The sequence below is a fragment of the Festucalex cinctus genome, chromosome 10 (assembly GCF_051991245.1).
Source record: "Festucalex cinctus isolate MCC-2025b chromosome 10, RoL_Fcin_1.0, whole genome shotgun sequence".
Classification (NCBI taxonomy): Eukaryota; Metazoa; Chordata; class Actinopteri; order Syngnathiformes; family Syngnathidae; genus Festucalex; species Festucalex cinctus.
In genome coordinates, this window is record NC_135420.1 from 8254248 (window position 1) to 8279352 (window position 25105).

Consider the following 25105-nt stretch of genomic DNA (forward strand, 5'->3'; position numbering starts at 1 on the left):
AAAGTCAACTTTAAACAGAACTTGAAATAACAAACGAAAAAGGAAAAGTAGAAAAAGTATACTAAAATAATGGCAAGAAAAAATGAATAACTACTATTAAAAATACTGGCTGTTCCTACTGTGTGCGTGCTGTGGTCTTAAGGGCAGTGTGGTACGGTGCATGCATGGAGTGTACACACAATGAGATAAGAGGTAACGAAGACTGAGTTCACTTAATATGACCCATTTTTCACGGATTATGAAGAATACAGATAGTCGTCAACTTCCGAAAACAATGGAGGCTGTTCATAAGTCGAATTCTTTGTAAGTTGAGTTGCATCAAATTAAATAGAATGAAATTAAAACTGTATAGACAAAAACTATCTATACAATACAGCTTCTTTATTGTCCGAGACCTCAATAAAAAAAACTAAATGAAAAAGGGCGTGATAATAATAGGGAGCAAACAAGTTGGCATATGTTTCTGCCCCAGCAATCATACACACACGAGACGCCCGGAGCGTAGCATTAGCCTTTAACTCCCTAAGTCAATGCTAATTTTCTGTTAGCATGTTAATAGGATTTTACATTGATTTAGCATTTTTTTTTAAATGAAGCTTATATTTAAATATACAATATGTGTAATTGTTTTTATTGTATTTTAGTTTTATTGTAAAATCTAAGGGCGGCACGGTAGTCGAGTGGTTAGCACGTCCGCTTCCCAGTTCTGAGGTCTCCGGTTCGAGTCCAGGCTCGGACCTTCCTGGGTGGAGTTTGCATGTTCTCCCCGTGCCCGCGAGGGTCTTCTCCGGGTACTCCGGTCTCCTCCCACATTCCAAAGACATGCATGGCAGGTTAATTGGGCGCTCCGAATTGTCCCTAGGTGTGCGTGTGAGTGTGGATGGTTGTTTGTCTCTGTGTGCCCTGCGATTGGCTGGCAACCAGTCCAGGGTGTCCCCTGCCTACTGCCCAGAGCCAGCTGAGATAGGCGCCAGCAGCCCCCGCGACCCTTGTGAGGAATAAGCGGTCAAGAAAATGGATGGATGGATGGATGTAAAATCTAACTAGGGTGTTAGTCAAAAGCTCAACGCACGCTCCGTGAGTGCATAATCACATACATGGCACATCATTTACCACATTAATCGTATATCTACAGTTTTAATGCCAATATGATCATAAGAGCCAATATTGATATCACGATTACATTTAGATTGATTGACAAGCGCTTATCACTTGTATTTGATATTTTTCCATGTCATTTCATTAAATTAGTTGACTTGCGTCCCATTCTGTCTTCTCAAGGTTTGACGCTGAAAATGGGTCTTATACGAAGACACATTTGACCTTACAATTTCACTGCAATTCACATGATTGTAATTTTACTCATTTATGAGTAATTTAGTCATTATTATCCATCAAACTTAAAGTGTGATGAAATTATGACAAATTAATTAAATGTGTTTGCATCCCTGAATTTTATATAGTAAATAATTTAATCATATTTTAACTTTAAAAACATATCACATTGATATGGCTGCATGTTTGATCAGAGTCCATCCTTTTGTTCACCATCCAAATGTGCATATGTATCTTGTGAGTGTGAATGGTTGTGTGCCCTGCGATTGGCAGGCAACCTGTTTGGGGTGTACCCCGCCTACTGCCCAGAGTCAGCTGGGATAGGCTCCAGCACCCCCCGCAACACGTGAGGAATAAGCAGTCAATAAAATGGATGGATGGATGAATGGATGAATGTATCTTTCAAGTTTAATTCTGTACTCATTTATCTAGCATAATTGACCAATTTGACCTATAAATAGTTTGGGCTAAAATACCATAGTCAGTCCTATTGTATTATTCCATTTCTTGAATCGTTCTTATCTTTAACACAGGGACAGGTAAACATCCCTTCATCACCTCAGCATGTACGGTAGTATTTAAGCATCTCTCCTCTTGGTCCTCTCTGTATCACTGTTGGATCAACACTTGGTGATTTGAGTTCAGCTTAAGTAAGGCATTTTATCGAATTGATTTGCCAGCGAAGGGGTCGATGTGCTGATCCTTGCAACATCTGGTGACTACTGATTAACTCTGGACCTCCAGTGATGCCTTTGAAAACAACGTAGACACAAACACTGCCAAACTTACAGGAACAAACACTGCAATTTTTTTTGTTTTTTTTGTTTTTTGTTTTTTGTTTTTTTAAATCTTTGAACTGTTTATTGTCATGCTCAGCTGAGGGTTACTGTCAAACTAAACATAAACAAAGATACAGTTGTTTATTTGAAATGACCACATTGCCTCCATCAAGCATACAATGGGAAACACCATAGCCACACAGGATAAAAATTAGCATCTAACTGGTGGTGTTGGTACACTTAAGCAATGGGAAGTCAATATAGAAATGGTCTCATGCATATAATCTTTATCCTCTGCGAAGAATGACAAATACTATTCCATCTGCCTGTCTTATAATGTCCCTTGGTGGCCAAGTTGCACAATTTACATTGCATTGTATGACAAAATTGCTTAATAATTTCTATTTCAATATGCCATTACAGGACTTAATATTTTTATTACATATAATATTATTGAAAGTTATGTTTCTCATTAAAAAACAAAACAAAAAAACACTTCATTTTAATAGGGAAAGATGATTTCAAATTGTTTTGAGTTGCGAGTGTAGTCAAGGAATGAATTAAAGTCATATCTCAATGTACCACTGTGTTCTGTTGTTCACAAAACAAAACAACAAATGTTAAGTCAGCTTCCGTTCTATCTCAGTGGCATTAGCAAGAATCTGTATTGTGACAATCAGCGCTGATTGGAGTGGTACTCAGCCAAACTTGTGTGTGTGCATGCGTGCACACACACAAACACCCACATTTGGCTCTGTTCGACTCTACAAGGGGATTAACCTGAGCTCTTCTTGCCAAGCAAGTGTCTCGATAAACAGGTTCAAGATTATTGAATTGCACCACCATACACTCAGCTGACCTTCACCTACAGATTGAGCTGGTACAACACACCCTTGAGATTTTCCAATTACTGTTCGAAACTTTTGTTGTGGACTGAAAACTGTTGAGGAGTTTGCATGTTCTCCCCGTGCCCGCGTGGGTCTTCTCAGGGTACTCCGGTCTCCTCCCACATTCCAAAGACATGCATGGCAGGTTAATTGGGCGCTCCGAATTGTCCCTAGGTGTGCGTGCGAGTGTGGATGGTTGTTCGTCTCTGTGTGCCCTGCGATTGGTCGGCAACCAGTCCAGGGTGTCCCCCGCCTACTGCCCAGAGCCAGCTGAGATAGGCGCCAGCAGCCCCCGCGACCCTTGTGAGGAATAAGCGGTCAAGAAGATGGATGGATGGATGGATGAAAACTGTTGACTTCTTCTGACATTGTGATTTTCAGAATGTTTTGGAACTTTTTAGGAAATGGGCATAGCTGTAGTGGAGCCTTGAACGGAATCCGGATGTACAGAAAATAGTGTCCAATCAAAACACCCTTTCATGCAGTAGTTGTCAATGTCTCTTGGCTGCTATTGTTTACTGGCGCTGTGTCACAATGGGGTAAGTGCAGGAGGCGGGACTTCCTACTTTCGTAAGTCACACATTTAACAATGTTTCCGGTTACTGTTGCGACATATAGGCCGTGTCTCAATACTCACACTGCCGTCCTTGTGCCCCTCAATTGCGTTTTCCTGTTAATGGGTGCGTGTGTGGCGGGAGTCTCAGTTCTCCGAATGTGTCTCAGTGTTTCTGAGAACTGAGACTCCACAATGGCACCCATTAACAAAGATGGCAGAGCGAGTATTGGGACAGGGTCTATATTGACGTGAACCGGGTTCACAAATTTTTTTTACCACAAGCTTCATCCATAGATGCTCAGGGTCGAACAGTTCACAAAATCCAAGGTTCGGATCGGTTTTATGCTCACAGTTTACTATTTGGTTTTGGATTCTGTTGAGTCTTCATAAAATCAATTATGTCTTGCATCCGTTAGGTTAAAACTTGCATATGTTCGTTACAATTTGATGACCTTGTCAGCGTCCAAATTACTCCAAATTGACACTGTCAAAGATGTACAGCAAAAAAATAACACGGTGTTATGGTTGTTGTTGTCCACAGTGTTGTAGAACTACACTGCAACGTTACTTTGATATGTTACATATCTTATTTAGCTACATGACAGTGGAGTGAAGTTCTCCACCACTGAACAACCTTCTTTAATATGTATTGACAATAAAATGTTGTAGAACTGAACTGCAACGCCCACTAGGTAAAAATGTAGTTATGCACCATGTGTGTGTTTAAAGCAGCACATATCAGCATTTTAAAAATCAATTTTACATTGTTGCATGCATTGCTAATTACCTAAAACACAATAACACAATATTATCTTCATTTTTCAATTCAGAATCCATCTGATGTTAATCATAACACCCCGATTTGTAGACCTCCTTTAGAAAATATAATTTATAATAAATAAATAATTATAATAAAATAATTAAATTGATTATGACTCCATTCCTATCATGTGAGGGCTTTAGATTTATTAAACTTCTTCTTTTGATCATTTGCTTATTTGCTAAATTGGTAATGTCTTTCTAAAGACCTTTCACAGTGTTGCAATCCCATAATTAAAACATGAGTAACTCAATGCATGTGTTCATAGTTAGAAGCTGTTTGCTGCAGTCACATTCTGTAGGTTCACTGGCAGGGTAATGCATATATGTATTTTCCACAATTATATGCATATTAAATGAATTCAAGAACAGAATCATCTAGATCAGGTGTATCAAACATACAGCCTGTGGGCCCGCGAGATGATTTTGTGAAGTTAAAAAAAAAATAAAAATAAAAATGTAATGTCAGTCTGATTAATCAGCCGGCCACAATCAAAACATATAAATTTGTAATTTCACAAGCAGTCCTCAGATAAGTAATGCAACTTGTACGGGGAATCGTCGTCCTGGATGTCATTATTTTACACACAACTAAAACTACGGCTTGTTTAATTATTATTATTTTTTTGTAATCATACACTGACATAAACGTGTTTTAAGTACGAAACAAATTCTATTACTGGTAACACAAATATATATGACAAGGATTAACATCCCTATAACAACATTAACTGCGCCACGCAATGCATTCTGGGAACAATATATATGCAAAACAGGTCGATTTAACGCGTCCGGAACGTATAACGGCAAAGTGTTGCCGCATCCATTTGCATTCGTGTTATTTTTCGGAACAATATGATTACAGTTGAGTTCCGTAATTTCGGGCTAGTCCACGAAAATCTGCGTATAAATGACAGCAATTGTTTTTAAGTTATATACCGTTATTTTCCCGATGTGGCCCACTTGATAATATATTTTCCTCCATGCGGCCCATGAGCTAACATGAGTTTGACACCCCTGATCTAGATGCTCTCCAATTTCAACATACCAAATGAGATTTGTTGTATATTCCTATTCCAGCGCACCTGATTCCAATGACACCTCGTCAGCAAGCTCTGGAGAAGCCTGATAACGATCCTCACCTGCGTTTGAATAGGGAGACATGGAAAACAGGCTGGATAATGTGCCCCGAGGACCAGGGTTGAGAAACACTGGTATAGCTGGTGTTTGGTAAAAAATTAATTGAACACACTTTTTTACTCAACCCTAATCTGCTTAAAGGTTCCTCTTGTCCACATGACAGAAACAATAAGATGGTCAGCCTTTAAAGCATGGAGGCACAAGGTTGTGCTGCTTAATTATTTTTTAAATATAAATGGGAAGGAACCAGTAAGTTGTATTGTCTGATGGTTTCAATTTCATGCATGAGACCGTGGCAAGTATAATTTCCCAGGTGGCCTTTCTCTCTCTCACACTCACTCACTCCCTCCCTCACTCGATCTGTCTCAGCATTGTCATGACTCCCAAGATCACCGACAAAGCAAAATTGCAGAATCAAACTATAGTTTTACATTGAGTGAAAAACGAATAAACATCCACAATTTAATGAGATGTCTTGGTTTGCAGGGCAATATACCAAATGTACACAGTTATTAAGACTCTCCACTTAAACTTGGGCCAGCAACTGTGAGTGATCATTCTCATTTAAAGTGAGTGATTCCTGACAGTTATTGCATTTGGACGTGCCTGCGCATGTGATATCCAACTCATAAATTATGGATGATACAGTAATGATTTTTGTCACTATCAAGACAGACAATAAAGGTCTCTCTCCTTGCCCCTCTCTCTCTCATTCTCTCACTCTCCTTCTCGAGCTCTCATGCAATCTTGTGAACTCATAATTTCAAGCTTTCATCTACACTTTTCTGCATTTATCAGATTCCTCTCTTGGGTAATAGGGATCATTTGCAGTGCATATGCCCAATGCGATTTTGTATTTCGTCATAAAGTACTTACTAAGAATCAGCAGAATGATTATTACAGTTAAACTATTTGTAATATAAAAAATATTCACCAGTCATAGTAATCAATTACTTAAACAGAAATGTAATTGTCATGGTCACTTATTAGTAATTTTACAGTAGCTCAAGTGAGTTTGTCTGCAGTTTTTTATTTTATTTTTATTTTTTTTAAATTTCAGCATCTGCTCTGTCATAGGACTGATTTATCCACTTTACTGCATGACTCGCCCTCCAAACATCAAGTAATGCATAGAATCATGAAGCACAAGTGGATATTAAAGGTTGCTAGACTGTTGACGTATGTTGTGGTTGCTCATGGATGTAATTCCAACCACCTGGCATGAGGGTTGCAACAGTTTCAGATTTTGGTGTACGATTATAGTCTGAGCAAAAAAAACAAAACAAAAACAAAACAAAACAAAAAAACACGGTTTTGCTGTTATTTTTTTATAGACATAAAAAAAATTGCATCAGCAAATTTGTATTTTTAACAACATTACATAAGTGAAAAAAAAAATTTGTCAGTTTCTTTTCATTTCAATCATACTTACAGGTGAAATGTTCGTCTTAAAGCCTTTAAACTGGCGATTTGTGCAGTTTACCGCTACACATGCAGCCAAATGCTCAGATAAGCTTTCTTGGGAGTACCAAGACGGCGCACCACGGCTTCAAAACTCTCGGCCTATGACTTATCCAGCGCGCGGCTGTGGATAGGGGTGCGAGCAGGAGCACTACACTTTTACTACACTACACACACTAACACTTTTACTAGATTCTCCCACTAGTCTCTCTTGTAAGCCACTCCAGCAAATGGCGTCGACTAACTCGCTAGCTGCTCTTGTTAGCCACTACAGCTCAATCCAGCTTGTTCGGTCTTTCGGCGTTGCTCGCTGGGCTTCACACCGGCTGCCAAGTCGCCATCACTCGCCGAGATGCTCGTTCACTCACGTAAATAGGAACTGGCTTGCGGACTAGGGTCTCTCTGAGCCACTGTAGTGTGCGTGTTTCAAAATGCACGCGCTTCGGCTGCATTCTATGCTATATCGACATCTAGTGGTTACTTATAACACACTGTGCCTTTAAGAGAGCAGCAGTTAAAAAGCCGTATTCATTTTTTTCAGTATTTGAATCTGCCTGCTGTCCTGTCCTTCATAGGTTTGCAGTATTGCAATCTCACACGGTGAAACCCATTTACAGGTGCTTCAGGAATACTAAAGTCTGATGTTCGAACAGTTTTATCCACTGATTATTGGTTGTAAAGACAAATCAAATACCCCACCATGAAGTTTAGAGCCTGGCTAATCAAATGTCTTTGCTACTTGCCGCAGCAGATGTTTGCACTGAATGAACTTGGTCGACTTAATTTGATTGAATCGTGGTCTACTTCTGAATGTGCAAAGAAACTGGTGAGAAAGAGGAAAAAAGACAGGCTCAAGCAGGTTTCGGAACCATTTTTGAGCCCACATTATCGAAGCAGAAGGAGACTGCGGAATTACTCCACCGTACACAACGCGGGTCATAATTATTTGCAAACATCACAAATTCCCACCATGCAGAGCCGTGCGTTTGTGTTCTGCTTAAATCCAATATAGGAACTGTCAATTGTTGGTAATTCTGATTAGAGATTATTGAAAAGCACCCCCTCGTCCTGTTATCCATCCATTCTGAACCACTTATCCTCAATCTTACAAAAAAAAAGTCAATTAATTATTCATTGTTAATTATCAATATTTGTAGTCACTGTACTGGCTGCTGCACACCAAAGCGAGCAACCTCTTTGTCATGATCCTAAATTTGAGCGGCAAGCGAATGTTATCACAATGACATCCATCCATCTTCTTGACCGCTTATTCCTCACAAGGGTCGCGGGAGGTGCTGGAGCCTATCTCAGCTGGCTTTGGGCAGTAGGCGGGGTACACCCTGGACTGGTTGCCAGCCAATCGCAGGGCAGGCAAATGTGATATCCAATCAAAAATGCCATGCCACCTCATGATCTTTTGCACAAAAAAAGGTCTGTGTATGTACGGTATAGTTGCTTGTTTGCTTCAAATTTTAGAAAGCTCAATTGAAGACGGGACTGTTTGAGCCAGAGGTATTGTTTTGTTTCTGTATTCAATGTAATTTGTCTTGTGATTCATGACTTACAATGCTTCCTTTGAAAAGAATCCACAGAGGAAATACGCTTAGATTTCGCCTGGCAAGTTGCTCTTGTCCTCTGTAATTAGTTGAGAAGCAGCAACATTTTCTATGAAACTGTGGCACTGCTGTCTTGTTCTCACCCCGACTCCCCCCTGGCCCATGGTGTAAACACTACAAATTACCCAACTCCACCTTGCCTTCATCACCACAGCCTTGAGCTACAAACAGGGCTTATGGTGGAAACATGGCTATAGTGACATATACTATTTTGCCTATTGTCATGGCTACTTGTGATTCATGACGGTGTTTTTTTTTTCTCCCTACTGATAACCTCTACTTGTCAGTTTTCCTCCATCCTTTTTCTTCCATGTACGTCTACTTGAGCCATTTTTCTTTTCTCTCATTTCCCGTGACTTTGATCATGGCACACTCAGGCACACACTCTCCATCTCCTCAAAACAGAGCAGTAATAATTGCAGATCAGTGTTCCGATGAAAGCCACTAATCAACACTAACCTTAATTTAAAATGTAATCTGATATTAGCTATATGCGCTTTCGGTAAATTGGATTTCACATTTGAAGGACAAAGGGAGGATGAAGCTTGTGAAATATCAACATTCAAGACCATACTTTCAGTCACAGTTTTGTTCTGGATTAAAATATACTCTGGCCTTTTTGTTTTGAAAAGGCATGTTTGCTTTGCTTGAGTGGCTTTAGGTGCTCTTGTTTCCTCCCACATCGAAAAACGTGCATGGTAGGTTGATGGGAGGCTTTAAAATGCCTGTTGACCAAACACGTGTATTTGCCGCATTTTTCCCAAAGTCAGTTGGGAGTCGCTCAATCTCACCGGTGACTTTAAATGAAACACGAGGTAGAAATAGATGGATGACTGATTAGAAAGTGAAGTGTATCTGTACAATATAAGAAGAGGCCACACAGTTGAAATGAAAAGTGACATTTACTGAAAGGTTCACAGTTGTAACAAATAGCTAAATTTATAACACTCAACCCACCTTAACAAGACTTTGAAAGCAAGACCACAGCTCATAAAGAGGTTAACATGCATCCACCTGACAATACGACCCACTCCAGCACATCAAATCCTTCGACTTGCTGAGTCTTTAGCAGGTGAATAATTGGCTGATCCATACATCTGTAGTCTTGCATGAATCATTGATGCTCACTCGCTGGCACTCTGCAAGCCCCAAGATCCCATGGCCCGTCTTCTGTTTTTTGTTTTCTTTCTTCTTCGTAAAGATGACTCTCAAAATGAAAATCTTTGTTCAAACTGCATTCACAGCAATTCCTGGAGAAAAGAAATCTGAGCTTCCTATTATGCAAAGAAGACAGCAACTTTAGTTTGAAGCGCTTGTCCGTAGTCCTATATTCTTTATATTGGATATGATAAACACGTTGCTGTCTGCGAACTGTTGTGAAATGTATTCACTTTTAGGCTGCCAAAACCAATGTAAAATTGAACAACCATACCTTAAAATGTTTACCAAAAAGTGTTGGACCTATTTGATAAAACACCTAAATGCCATTTGATAGCAAACCCCACTTCCATCAACCAAACAACTCTTGCAACCATCATATTTTCAAATGCTTAACTAATATTCAACAACCTCTTATGAATAATATCTGCATTTTAATGACCATAAAATCAATTTCTGATCCATGTGCTATATTAACAAGCAACGTCAACAAAGTGCCCACATGAAGTGTTTCTTTCCCTTTTCCGCTGCAAATTGGAGTGGAGCTCATTCTTCCTTGGATACTACTATTAATATTTTTCACATTAGAATTTTATGGCTGCAACAACATTAATCCTCTTTTCACAGTATGAATAATTCCAGCGGTGGGCATTTTGTCAATATTGATGGAAGCTCCATCAACCCGTCAATTGAGGATGCCCGTTTTGTTGACAATCAACAAATAACAAGAAACTTAAAAAACTTGGCAGACTAAGCATTGTCGGGAGTAGGTTTTTGTCCATCAATGTAATCACTAATAACCGGGTCAGTGCCATCGGATCTTCTCAATCCATCAATGACGGATGCCCATTTTGCTGGCGTACCGCAGAGTACTTACACTTCTTTCCTGGTACTGCGGTCAAGGCACTCTTTTTGTCCTGCAATAAACAAGTAAATATACACTTACCATGTATGCTAACATCCTCATACACTATTCTCCAAACCTTTTCTCTTCTGGCTTAGTCCCAAACTGATAGAGCTGATGAGAATGTTTTCCTCCTGTTGTAACTTTCTTGTTATTGCTACATTTATGCAAGCATTAGTGTAGTGCTCTGTTTATTTTATGTCAGGCACTTTGCTAGACAGCTAAGGGGTGCTTCAGTGCCCCCATTTTACATCAGGCAGGGTATTGAATACCCCATCAGATATGACCTTGTGCACATAATATATTTGGCAATATTTGTGAAGTATAGTAACAATGTCAAGTGTAAAATAATGGTGACAAAATGTAATCTAGCATGACAGAAGACGATGTCTGTTGATGATTGCTCAAAACGCATTGACGCACCCACCTCTGAATAATTCTTAATATTGTATTTAAGACCGATGACCAGAGTAAAAAAACAACAACACTTGTTAATGTTCTTTTAAAGTATGTACAATAAATACTCACACTTCATTACATAAATGCAGAGGTGGGTGCATCAATGAATTTTGAGCATCCGTCATTGATCAATCACTAACAATTGAGAAACCCTTCAATGATTGTCAATCCGTCTTCAAACTGAACTGCATTCTAATCATCAATCCGTCATTCGTCATTGCTCAGCAAAATGAGCATCCGTCAATTTTTCCGTCATTCGAAGCGAGCATCCGTTAATGCTCCGTCATTCGTCAATCCGATGAATTTATTGACTGATTGACGATTACATTCACGGACGAATTCTGGCAATGCTTGGTTCGTCATGTTTTTTTGTTTTTTTTTAAGTTCCCTATCAATCAGCAATCGTCAACAAAATGGGCATCCATCAATACAGATTGACGGACCTTTCCGTCAATCTTGATGGAATGCCCACCGCTGCATAAATGTTTGTTGTAGTTCATATCTTTGATATAATTCTGTAGGTTTCCATATCCTTCTCAATAATTTGAGATGGTAAAATAGCTAAATCAAGCAATAGTAGAATTGTTGCTGTTGATAGCACTAGAGTCAAGTAAATGTAAACCTTGCTTATGTATCATGTGTTAAATTAGCACAGTATATTCCTCCCATGTGCCATTGTTTTGACAATGTGTCTTACTGTGACAGTGAGTCAAGGGCAACGTATATCACCTGCCAGCCTCAAACACACGCCTCATGTTAAATAAATTATCTCTGCATTAGCCTGTGAGGCTATGGACTGTCTAAATCAATCAAGAGTGAGGTTAGCTCAGATGCCAGGGTGGCTGCAGTGGAGCAGTTGCGGTGTCATGCTGAAATGCTCCAATTCCCTCCTTCCTTGTGAAGGGAAATTAAGAAGGTAGTTAATCAAAAGTTCATTAGCATACAGCGCCAAGCTCAGTCCACCCCGACACCCTGCACATTATACTCACTTAGGCAGACCTTGTGAGGGTAATAACAAATCCCAATCACTTTTCATTGGGAATTTGTTGGAGTAAAATAGACTGCATTGGCCTTGAAGTGCTAAATTACTTTTTTGACCTCAGGACCAACAAAACTTATTTAAAATCTGCTGTGTGGATACCATATCACACCCAAAGATTGCAAAATTGCAATCATTGTCTTCTACCTGACTGTAGAGGAACAAATAAATGTAGTAAACACTCAAAACACAATTATTGCTGTAAAGCTTTAATGCCTTTTTTATTTTAGGGTCATTGTTGCAATCTGGACACACACTGGTTAGATGGATTTGGGGCTACTAATAAAAATGCAGAGGCATGCAAAGCTGCATATCATCAGCATAACATTAAAACTGTATGAGAAATAATCTTACGCAAAGGGAGCATGTAAATGCAAAACAACACGGGGCTATGAACCAATCCCTGTGGCACACCCGAGATGAATGCAGAATATTTCGGCAATTATTAAAACCAACATGCTGGGTTCTGTTAGAAAGATAAGACTAAGAGAGTGCCTGGCCATGAACCATAACACATTTTACTAAACAGTCTCAAATCATACTGTGATCCACAGTATCAAAAGCTGCACTAAAATCAAGAAGTAGGACGAAGGATGCTGATCCAGAGTCTGCAGTCATCAGCAAGTCATTGACAACTCTAATTGGGGTATTTTCAGTGGAATGAAAGGAGTGGGAGCCAAATTGAAAGTTGTTAAAGAGATTATTGGTATATAGATGGACAGTCAATTGATCAGCGACAATTCTCTTAAGTGTTTTAGATAAGACAAAGAAGGCAGGATAGAAACAAGACGGTAGTTGGAAAGACCAGTGGGTGACTATTTGATTTAAAAAAAAAAATAAATAAATAAATAAATGTTTGTTTGTTTAGCAGGGGTTTAGTAATTGCAGACTGACGTGATTAAGGGCACAGACCCTTCAGCGAGAGAAGTGTTGCAAATGCTGTGTTATGCCATTCACTATGAGAAAAAAAATCCTTAGAGGTCAGATGGCATAGGTGGATAATGCGCACGTTGTAGGCGTTGAAGCAGCTACCAAAGAGGCCAAATCCTCAGATGAGATTGGTTTCACACTTTGAGAGGGAACTGGTGGACAAGGATGCTGATCCCTGATCTGTCATATTGCTAGAGAACTGCTGGTTAATAATTCTTTAAATCTAGTTTGAGAGATCTTGTAAACCTGAAGAAAATCATCAGTTTAATAGGAAAAAAATAGGAACAGGAGTGGTCTGGGTAAGTTCGGTCACAGTATCAAATTCTTATTGGATTCAATCATATTAGAAAAGTGCAATTTCTTGGCGAAATTGCATGGGAATGCTGAAAGCTGAATGCTAATACCTGAATGCTAAGATTTGAATGCATGTGGAATGCTTATGAATTAAATTAAGATAGATTATGAAATTATAACCTCCTGGTCACTGGACAATGCACTTTACCAACTGTGTCACAGAGCAGTATCAGACACCTGGTAATGATGATAAGTTATATGTATGGAAATGGGAGTGGAAAGTGATACTTAAAAAAAGTTCAATGTCTGTCCAATTGAAAATGAATGGGAACAAGTTGATATTAAACATTAAATTTAGCAAATACTGTCAGTAATATGGATTCAGACAATAAATACCCCAGGAGGTGTGAATTTTATAAGCAAGTTGAAACTAAATCGCAAGTATTATGTCGGAGTTGTTACGCGGCAAAAAAGTGTGGAGAATAAAAATCACAATAACATAGCTGAAGCATTCCCACAATTATGCAGTATTGGCGGCAGAAAGTGCATGCTTATACCGTTTAAAACCTTGATTCCAGGCAAAGCAAAGAGAGTCTAATTTTGTGGCCCGCCACCTGTTATCAAGTTGACTCCAGATTCTTTTATTAAGCAAACATGTTTACAAAACCAGGGCACCAATTTAGTCGTTGTACCATTACTGGTTTTAAGAGGGGTGAGAGACTTGAGCGTGCCTGACAATGCATTAAGTTATCAGTAAGTGTGTTTGGAGACATATCCACAGTGGTGATGGAGTCAAGTTTATCAAGCAGATGGTCAGCAAAAAGGGACATCAATATAATGATAACAGTGAGATTTGTCTTTGTCCGTGGATAGATTAAAAAAAAAACATAAAAGTGGTCGTACACATGGACCTGTGGGATGGATGAGAGCATTGCCACCATTGATACCTTTTGTGAAAACAAGCTCCAATGTGTTGCCATGTGAGTAAGTGGCAACGTTGACATGTTGGATAAAATCAAGACGAGAAAGGAAATCTAAGAATTCCTTTGCTTTGGAATCTGCGATATTAATATGGAAGTTTATATCACCCAGCAGGATTATTTTTCCTATTTAATCAGAGCAATCGATTGAAATTCAGAGAACTCAGAGAGAAAAACAGGGTTATGTCTTGGAGGTCCAGGTATTCAAAAGATGTGAAAAGTACCTAGTGAACACACTGTGCATGAATATAAGTTGGAATAAATGACTGCAACACCGCCTCCCATTGTGTCTTGCCTTGCAGAGAATAAGAAGCTGTAGTCAGGGGGAGACATCTCAAAAAGAGGAGCAATTATTACACAAAATTTGTAGTGCTTCGATGCCTATAAAGTACGGTAAATTATATAAATAAATAAATTATATATATATATATATATATATATATATATATATATATATATATATATATATATATATATATATATATATATATATATATATATATATATATATCAGCATCTCAAATGTCTTGAATGTGCATCGACCAAATGTCACATGTCACTATTGAGGAAACACATTCCACCCCCCACCTGTCAACGATCGGCATCAAACAATATGAAGGAGCATCCAGCAGAGAGATTGATAGATTGGTCCAATTCAAAAATCCCCCACACCCTGAAACCCTTTTAAGTGATTCAGTTATTGCTGTGCAATATTACAGTATCTTAGAGTGACATCAAACTGCATCGCCTATGTTGCCTTGCCTCTATTGTTTATGTCATTATTTTTTATGTGTGGGGTATTGGCTTTCTCTGTTTTACACCAATGTCGTGATTTAAATTTTACGTTGTGAATTTTTATTTAAATGTATAGTGCAGTGGTTTTTAACCTTGTTGGAGGTATACTGAACCCCACCAGTTTCCGATGCATATTCACTGAACCCTTTTCATTGAAAAATAAACTATGACTTCCCTTTTTTCCTTTTTCTTTTTAATTCAAAACGTCGGTAAAGGGTTTATTAGTGAACAAAATAATTAGAGAAAGTGACCTTTTCATCAAATCTGGCTCTCTTCACCTTGAATTAAGAAAGTGTCGTGTTCTTGTATTCCCCTTCTCCATGCAGTTTAACCAAGTGTCCATTCAGTTCCGCGAGGTAGCTAGCTGTGCTGGACTGGACATGGCATTGCAAATCATGTAGTTAGGACACTGACTCTCATCACTTAACCCAACTATATAGTTATATTTTAACATGGAACCCAGGGGCAGCAGATACAATGAAAACAGCAGAGTCCCAAGAATTGAACCCTGTGGAACACCTGACGTTCCGCTATACATGTGAATTCATATTGAACATATTCGTCAACCATATCTTTTTCCTCAACATAGTACGAACGGATTGCAATTATAAAGAAATCACACGATGTACCATCACAACAGCCACAAGTCGAAAAACCAAATTGTCATTAGTACTGATAGGTTAATTAAGCAATGTAGTGTGATCACTTGCATCCAAGTGGAAAGCTGTATTCACATCAAATCAAGAGGCGTTTTCACATTTTGTCATCAAACCATCGGATTACACTTGTCAGTGTGCTGATTGGTGCGTGTCGCAGATACATTTGAGTGGAATCAATTTCAGCGGCAAGTTAACCGATTTACCCAACCATTTGATTGACTCACTTGCTCTCTCCTTTCCTTCTCCCTCCTCCTCTCTTACAACAGGCCGGCAGAACTGTCCACCAGAGAAATTTGACTGCGGTGGGACAGCCACCAAGTGTGTCTCATTGTCATGGCGATGTGATGGCGAACGAGACTGTGAGAATGGGGCAGATGAAGAGCACTGTGCCGCAGGTGAGTTTGTACAAATAAGCAATGGCTGCTGGTAGTGCAACCAGCCAGAGAGGAAGGTAGTCGTTCATAGAGATGTATGATATGGCAGTGGACACAAATGTATTTCCCGATAGTTAATTCTGATGTAGTATTTTTCATTAAAATTACATTACATGAATGGCAATTTTCAGTGATCTTTTCACAGTGATTTATAAAAGACATTTTTTATAGACCACACAATAACATTATTATAAGATTAGCACATTCACTGCCAGCCCAGCAAAAATGCATCATTTGACGTCTTTTTTCCGTCAATGGCAGTGAATGAGTTAATAGAAATAAAACACAAATATCCAGTGGCTAAATAAATACAATTGAAAATACCTGGCAGTTTCACCACTTTTCAAGGAATGTAGGAAAGTGCAAAGAATTAAAATAAATACAACATAGTGGGCCACGGTGCACAATGTTAACTGGTTAGCACATGCATCAAATTACTTATCTTCACTAAGAAAAACTGAATAGAACATTTTGTTTTTCCTGCAACTCTTCCCATCACAGACATATTCCTATTTTAAAACCCCTTTTTATTTTCCATTTACCCTCATCTGTAGCCACAAAGGGTAATGGGAGATGATATGATCATTTTATTGCCGCTCTTCTACATGACCTGTGTGAATAGGAGAAAATCAAGCTGTAAAATAATTCATGAATGTCTGGATGATGATTGATTTTTTTTTTTTTTTTGCCCAGTTTTGAATGTGTACGTGAGTGACTAAAAACCTGAGAGGATGATCGTTTCATCTATCATTTAAAGGAAAAAGTGATGAAAGGCAATTTAACATTTAGGGGACAGTACCTCAACGCTCACACATAAAAGTCAGAAAGTATAATTATTTCTTTCATGTTAAAGTTTTTGTCATATCAAAACTACAGAGAATTGACAGTTCTAACACAATGCAACTTTTAAAAGAAGGGAAGTTGTTTTATGGAGTATATTGTATGTTGAGCAAAGCCCAGTGCAGCCACAACATGTAAAAAAAAATATGTATTTGTATGAATGATTATGTATTTTTAATTTTTTTTTTCAGAGCCAATACTGATTATTAGCAGTTAATGAGGCTGAAAACTGATCGATATTTGTTTGTGGTAAAAGTGAAAAAATGAGTGTATAGTTTTTGAGTAATAATACAAACTCCCGAGCCGTTATTTGGTCAAAAGGGCATCTTTATTTTCAGATTTGCAACATGTAATTTATTTATGTATTTATTTATTTATTTATTTCGTTTTTAAAGGACGTTTATTAACAAGCTTTTCAAATTTGCACCATGTTATTTTTATTATTTAATAATTAATTAATTAATTAATTCATTCATTCATTTATTCAGTTTTATTTTATTTTTTCATTTTTCAATCTGAAAAAAAATAGACATCTTTGTTTAAAAATTTTAACAAGTGCAGGTTGCAGGCTCAGCAGCATGCCTTATACAGTTAATGATAACAAAATATAAATAGTGCCCTCAAGTTTTAAATTTAGTAAATAAAGTTTTACATAATAACATTGTATTTGAAATTTTAATCTTTCACGTATCACAGAATATTAGCTTTATTTTAATAAAAAAAATAAAAAAAAGGCATCATCAATCAATCATCAATGAAGCTACATAAGCAAGTCATGTGTAAGGTGCCCTCAGAGAACATCTCATATTTTCCTGGATTGGAAATGGTGTCTGTACAAATGCCATCACTGTGGGAAAAAATACTTCTTAGCTTTTATATACATTTAAACAAAAAGTGGCATGTCCAAAATTGCTTAATATTCAAGTTGCACATTGATGCATTTCCGTCATGTTCCACATTCCTACTACAATACGCTGCACTACACAGTATGTAAAAGTCATGGTTCTTAATGGGGTATATGCCACGAAAGAGGCAGGACATGATTTTGCACATCAGTTTATTTCCGGTCCGGGTTGCGAACACGCAACCCAGGGGCACAAAGTCGGAAGCACAGGCATTTTTGACACACCCCACACGTCGCAAACCGAACCGGAAACAAACTGTTGTACAAAAAACAGTCCCGCCTCTTCCGTGGCATATACCCCATTGTCAGGGTTACCTGTTTGACATGTATTAAACACGACACAAAAAGGAGAGAAGACACTCAGCTCAGGGCTTGTGAGGAGAGAGGAGAGGAACTGACTGATACAATTCACTCCTGCACTCTCTGAAGATTCCTCTCCTCACCCTCTCTATTTATTTGGTTTTCCACGCCCTTTCCACGCCCCTAGTTACATGGAGGTGTTCCAACCCTAATAATGCAAATGCAAGGCATAGTTGGAACACAGTGTACTTGTTTGTCTATGTGTTGTGAATGTGAGTGGAAGATTGCTGTGTACGTGTGGTCAAGTTTGCAATCATTTCTTAACAGAGAAAAGGCGACCTCAGCAGACTGGCTCGAACCAGTATGTTGTGGTTTTTCAGCTTTTTGCGTCATCTTCAAAACAGCCAGGCTATGTGAATGTGAGTGGGAACAGAGCAAAGCATTCTTCATTGCAAGCAGAAGCAGTTCTTTTTTGCAGTACATGTATAATATAATGTACAATTATTCCTACATTAATGTTCTTCCATGTTCCAGATTACAAGCATTCCGTTATAAATAAAATAAAACTACTTCACATCACATCACTTTATATTCATAAACAAAATGTTGTACCCTTTTAATGTATGTTCATATTGATTTGCTTTCATTCATTCTGCTTCAGTGCGAGTGTTGATAAAATCTACTAGTATTTTGGCTAATGGGAATGCTTTTGGCTTTTTTTCTTTTTTGGTTGTTGGTTATTCTGAACGTTAAGTCAAATTTAACCTTATAAAATCAAGCGTTCTTAAATAAAAACAGACTGTTGCGGGATTAAACGATTTCTAATTGTCTCCAAATCCAAACCAGCGATTCAATTAAGAAGTTAATTTAATTGCATTTGTCCACAGGCTTGGCAGTGAATTGCCCTAAATGTTAATTGTTTGTGTGTGCTTTGTGTTCTTCCACTGTGAAAGAAACTGATAATTGTCAGTTGAGTCTTTTGTAATCACTATTTGTTTATCCGCATTTCACACTCTCTTTATTTTATGGAGAAAACGTCTGTTATGTGTCTCATTAATCGGTGATTAGAAGTGGGGAAAGTTTTGAAAGTTGCAAAAGCACTTATTTTCAGTACCATGCTCAAAGGCACATCTACTTTACTGATGCATGACTTCCAATATCTTTTTTTCTTGTTATTTTTGCACCATGGTGATGTGAAGGTTCGAGATCTGTGTGCTGATTAGATAGTATCATGACTGAAAATGTCTCCCTATCTTATTTATATATATTTTTTTAAATGGATGATGGATGTTTGATCAACTGCATGCTAACAAACCACATTCAAACAAACATCAGTTTAAGATAGAGATGGACTGTTTTTTCTTTGAATTTTTTTTGCTGTATGTCCACGGTTTTTTTTGTTTGCTTCACTTTGAATTATGTATTTGTCTGCAGTGACTATGTGCTTGGAAGTAGGTTTGGCTCTGTGAGAAAGTGGGCTAAACAGAAACGTAGAGACAGCCAGACGGAGAGAGAAGACTGTAATGTGAGAAACTCCCGTGGGCCCTGGGGACCTGTTGCTCTTTTAACATCACTTGTGTTGCGATGTTACATACAGCAAGCCGCTACAGCAGGATCAATGCCCACTGGGGATATGTTGGTGTTTTATGGCTGGGTAGTGAAGAACTCTGTATGTGTAGGGGTGTGTGTGTGTGTGTGTGTGTCATTCTAGGAATAAGCACCGGGTGGGCAGAGAATAAAATGATGCAAACTATACTCACATGAAAATAATGCCCCTTGGTGCACAATAAATGAATCCCCTACTCTATCATTTAATAGCAGACCAAAGAGAAGCAAGAAGAGTCCACCCACGTGAAAAATTACTGGTGCAGGATTTAGCTTCTTTATTCTTCAGAGGTGTCTGTAGCCTCTTATGTTGATGTGTTTTTTCCTATTACACCCTCCTTCATTTCCAATCCTTTGACTGCTCTCACTGTGTGCGTAGGTGGAATGTAATGCGGCAGGGATCACAAGCAAGCTCATATGCACCCAAAGGCACATGCACTTTTGTTTTAGGTTCAAACAGCGTCAATCTGCCCGATGATGGCAAATCAATAGTTTCATATACATTAGTCTGTTTCACCTGGAGATGAAAGTCGGGATGACATAACATTTGCTCCTTCTAGGTAAGGCAAAATAGAAGATATAAAATATAGGACAAGCATTATCTTTGCTGTTTTCCTGACAGAGCGACACAGACTATGTCTGCCTCACAGTTAAGCCCTTTTCACACTACATTTAGCAAAGAAAAGCATGCCATTAGTAACCCCATTCATTTTGAATGTGGTGAGGGGCTGGGAGCACCGAATCTGCCTCAAATTGAAAAACAAAATCTATTCAAGATTGGCAGCGTTGTGATGTCAGACAAGCACCTCCAATTGGAGAGGAGTTGTGATATAATGTTATTTTGTCAGATTTATTTGCAAATAACAGCATGATTAAACTATCCAAGTTTCCGCTGAGCCATTCATTTGTCTGTACTGCTCGTGTAATCCTCCTCCTTAAAATGAAAAAATCAGGGTTTTCGTTTGCAACAATGAAATATAAATCTTGTCCATGTGTGGCCTAACCAAAATCCTTTACTTCAGTTTTTACTTCTGTGCTATGTCAGCACTTCCAAATATGAGCATGCTGGTTGCCACACCTCATTCACACTGAGAAAGTGCAGTGTGAAAAGGGCTTCAACGGTTCAGGGTTTACATCTCCAAACTTTCCTATGTGGAGAATGGTCTTCCTGTGCTTGACTTTTCTTGGGTTGCTCGGGATTTCTTCCACATTACAAAAACATGGGCGCTAGCTTAACTTACCACTCATGGTTATTAGTTGTGAATGTGAGTCTGATTGGTTGTCTGTTTGGTGGTCATGCAAAGCGAAGTGTTTGAAAATGGACAGGTGGATTATTTCCTTGACAGATAGTCTAAGACCAAATATGTGGTGCCCTTAGTGCTGCCGCGATAAGCAATAAATCAATTAATTGCACGATAATAAAAAATGAGCTCGATAAGTTTGACGGGCGTGATAATTCTCAGCTATGTACGTTCGTGCTTGTTTACATACGTCGTCAACATTTAACTGGTCATTAGTAAAGCGGCTTTTTTTTCTTTCTATTTACTCACGCAGGCTCACACACAAACATGGTCTCCTGTGCGGGGAAGCGAACTCACACCGCCTGCACCGACGGCACCACTCCGACACCTGGAACCTGTAAAGCGGCTTTTAAAACCAGTTTAAACATTCTGGTTCGCATGTGTCCCATCGGATCTTCATAAGCACACGAAATTCTCTCTCTCATTTGTGAGCCGCAGCAGTAGCGCTGCTAATAGCCATGTAGCATTATTGCTAGCAGCTCACCACAGCTATCGGTGTTGTTTTTATTTATTGCTTGTGCTTCGAAGCCTGCCGAAAAAGCAACACACATTACGTGCACAAACCGTCGCAATCCTGTGCTGCTCAGTGAGAGATGGGCTTGACACTGGGTTGAAGATAACTGTCACAGCTAACTAACGTAATCCGTGCTTAGCATATTGAGGAGTGAATCATCTTGCCACACACTCTGGGTGGCGGTGTTGTGTCTAAGTAGTTACCCCTGAAAAAATTCCCCTTCCGCGGCCATGTTTTTCAATAAATACATGAAGAAGACACGTGTGTTTTAGAGTTTTAGAAACAAGGTTTTGTAACAAGAAAAATATTTATCACAGATAAACAAAAGAAAATGGACTCGTGCGTTCAATGACCACGCACGTAGTAGGAAATCTCAGCATACATAGAAAAAGCTCAAACGACTGATGTTTTTTCAGTTTCTTCTATATGCTTGAAGTTAAGGTTATGATTAGGGTTAGGAACAAGAAAATTTTTTGAAAAATTGCCACTTTTATGTGGTAAAAGTAATAAGATCCTGCGGCAGGGGATACCATTTTTTTCGGGGGTAACGACTTTGCGCATTTGGTGCATCAGATTCAGTGTGAGAGCCCCTGACCAGTAGGGACAGCCATTATTTGGAAATATTGCAGACAAATGGAGCTGGTATCAAAGCCGAACACAACTGCTTATGTGTGGGAAGCCTTTGGATCTATTTATTATACCATTATTATTATATCAGTTGAAAAATTATATAAAAGCCGAAATATGATCATTTATCGCAATCATTTCTGGGGCAATTCATCGCCAAGCAAAATTTCTTAGCGTGACGGGCATAGTTGCCCTATTCAGATGACCCATATGATTGATAACACAAGTTTCATGTACAGTGGGAGACAGAGTAAGTTTACTTTAGTGCTGTACTGCAGTTTTTGAAGATGTGTACTCCACTATAGTTATTGATTGATTGATTGATTTACTCCGCTACATAAAAACTAAATATTGCACTTTCAATTTCAATACATTTCTAAAGTATGTTTTACATTTGCGTTGGCGAGTTCCACAATCTGTTTGTACACAACTCTTGTGTTTAAGTGGTGTTGTCGTAGCATCCGGCCGTCAGGTTACACAGTGATTTCACGGGTCAGTTAGAAGTCAAAAAGGAAAGGGGATGTGCAGTAGCTGTGAAAGCGCCATTCATGGATTTGGCAGGCAGACATTGAAGCTGAGGCTGCTCTGCTCTCCCTCATCATCTGTTGTGGTCATACCTAAAACTCAGTGTTTGAACCCACAGATCAAAACAATGATTCATACAGTTTTAAATAAGTGCTCTGTTTACAGCGCACACATTTTCAACTTCAAATAATTTGGTTTATTTTTTCTTTTGTTTTTGTGGAAAGCCACATAGCTGATCTGTTGTAATATTAGTTTAATTAAGCGTTTGAGACTTTGAGCCAAATCAATATCCAAGTTGTTGTTTGGAAATGTTACTGTATTTTTTTTTCTTTCTTTGGTGTCACTGGAGCAATGTAGAAAATAGCAATGTAGAAAATCTACAAAAACCAAAAAGAAAATAAACAAAATGAAAAATAGGTATCAAGAAAATGTGCAAAAGTCAGCAAACAATCATGAGAATAATCACGTAAATTGACAATTAATGCATAAATTAATCAGGATAAACAACATTACCATGGACAATCATGAACACAATGGAAGGACATGAAAATGCAGCAATAAGCTTGACCAAAATACTGGGAGAGGAGAGTGAAATGAGTGGAGGATAGATGGGAATGGCGAGGAGAAGAAGGAGAAGAGGACCCATGGGACAATTGCACTTTTGGTCTGTTCACCTCAAACTTTCTGCCTTCCAATTGAAGTTCTTTAAATTTTACAAAAGTTATATCACTGAACTAAAAGCCTTATTTATAATGAACTTGCTTTATTAATTATTTTATATTGGACAGTGGGATTTCTTTAATTAATGAAAAAGCAACACCAACGAGAAAATTATTGTTGGCCCTTTGTCAGTTTGTTATACAAATTGGCTTCTTATTCAATAATTTAATTAAAAGCAAGGGCATGTGTTCTTCTATTCAAGTCATAATTTTGCTTTTGTCAACTTAGCATTTGACCCTGAGGAACTATATTTTGACTCAAGGAGTTATGTACAATGGTACCTCTACTTACAAAATTAATTGGTTCTGGAAGAAAGTTAAGTAGAAAATTTTGTAAGTCAAGACGCATTTTCCATGTAAATGCCCTAATCTGTTCCAAGCCTCCCAAAATTTAGACATAAATGTTTTATAAAGCATAAAAATGCATCAAAACATGTAACAAATACATGTTACAATTGGGTTATTGCACAATAAATGAGAGTTGTGCATAATGTAGGAAACAAAGAACAGAGTAAAGATAAAAATGATGGTCATTTACCTTTTTAACTGCTGTCCTTCGTTTTTTGCCCTCTTTGGTTCATGTTCTCTCTCAGAAGTGTTTTTCCCTGGTGTTTTGTAAAGAAATGATCCAAGGATGTTTTTTTTTTTAACAATCTTTTTCTTTTTTTAACTCACTCACTCACTCACTCACTCACTCACTCACTCACGCTAACATCATGTAAGCCACACATGATTTCTCAGGCGAAATGAACCCACGCCATCCGGCATAGAAGGCAAGTGACGGTTCCACTCCTCCACCTGAGCCCTTTTTTTTTTTTTTTTAACAATCCTTCGAAAATGTCCAAGGCAAACATCATCATAGTGAGCAATCGCCCGAATGGTGAACACCTTTTCTGGGTGATTCTTTTCAATAAATTCTGAAACTTGATGGAAACTTCAGGTACAGCGAGGCATCTTTTTCCAAAAAAGGCCCGTCTCGTCGCAATTATTAAAAACTTACCGTGCAACGTAGCCTTTATCAATCACCAATTGTTTGAATTTTTGCAGAAATTTGTCGGCCGTTAGTTAATAATCGAAACACCTCATGTCCCGAGCGGCGAATGACGAGGACGCTACGTAGACACATTTCTATTATGTATCTATGGTAGAGATCCGTCTTAGCCAATGGGATGCCAGGAAGATGCAAGTAATAGCCAATGGCAGAGCAGCTGTAAGTATGTTGCGTTCAGGCAACTCTGGGAGCTGCGAGTAGCAGCCCATACTGTAGTTTTACCTTTCGTATCCTGAAACTTCTTTCGTAACAAGGGGCAATATTTTCCTGTTGAGGAGTTTCGTAACTTGAAAATTTCGTATGAAGGGACGCTCGTAAGTAGAGGTACCACTGTACTTTTTCCACGACTGGCCATGTGTAACTTCAAAGCAGTCCCCCCACAAATTTGCCATCTTCCGTGGTAGTATCAGACGTGAAATGTCCATGCCATGCCCTTTGTGTAAAAAGTAAGTCACACTGAAGTGTGACAGCTAA

The 25105-nt window shown here is 38.5% G+C and overlaps 1 protein-coding gene across 3 annotated transcripts in view; it reads left to right on the forward strand.

The window, feature by feature from the left end:
- lrp8 (low density lipoprotein receptor-related protein 8, apolipoprotein e receptor) overlaps positions 1–25105 on the forward strand; it is a 204416-nt gene that overhangs the window by 102870 nt on the left and 76441 nt on the right. For all 3 annotated transcript variants that reach the window (XM_077533259.1, XM_077533261.1, XM_077533258.1), the window contains exon 4: positions 16078–16206. In XM_077533259.1, the coding sequence (XP_077389385.1) occupies positions 16078–16206 (129 nt within the window). The remainder of the gene's footprint in view (positions 1–16077; positions 16207–25105) is intronic.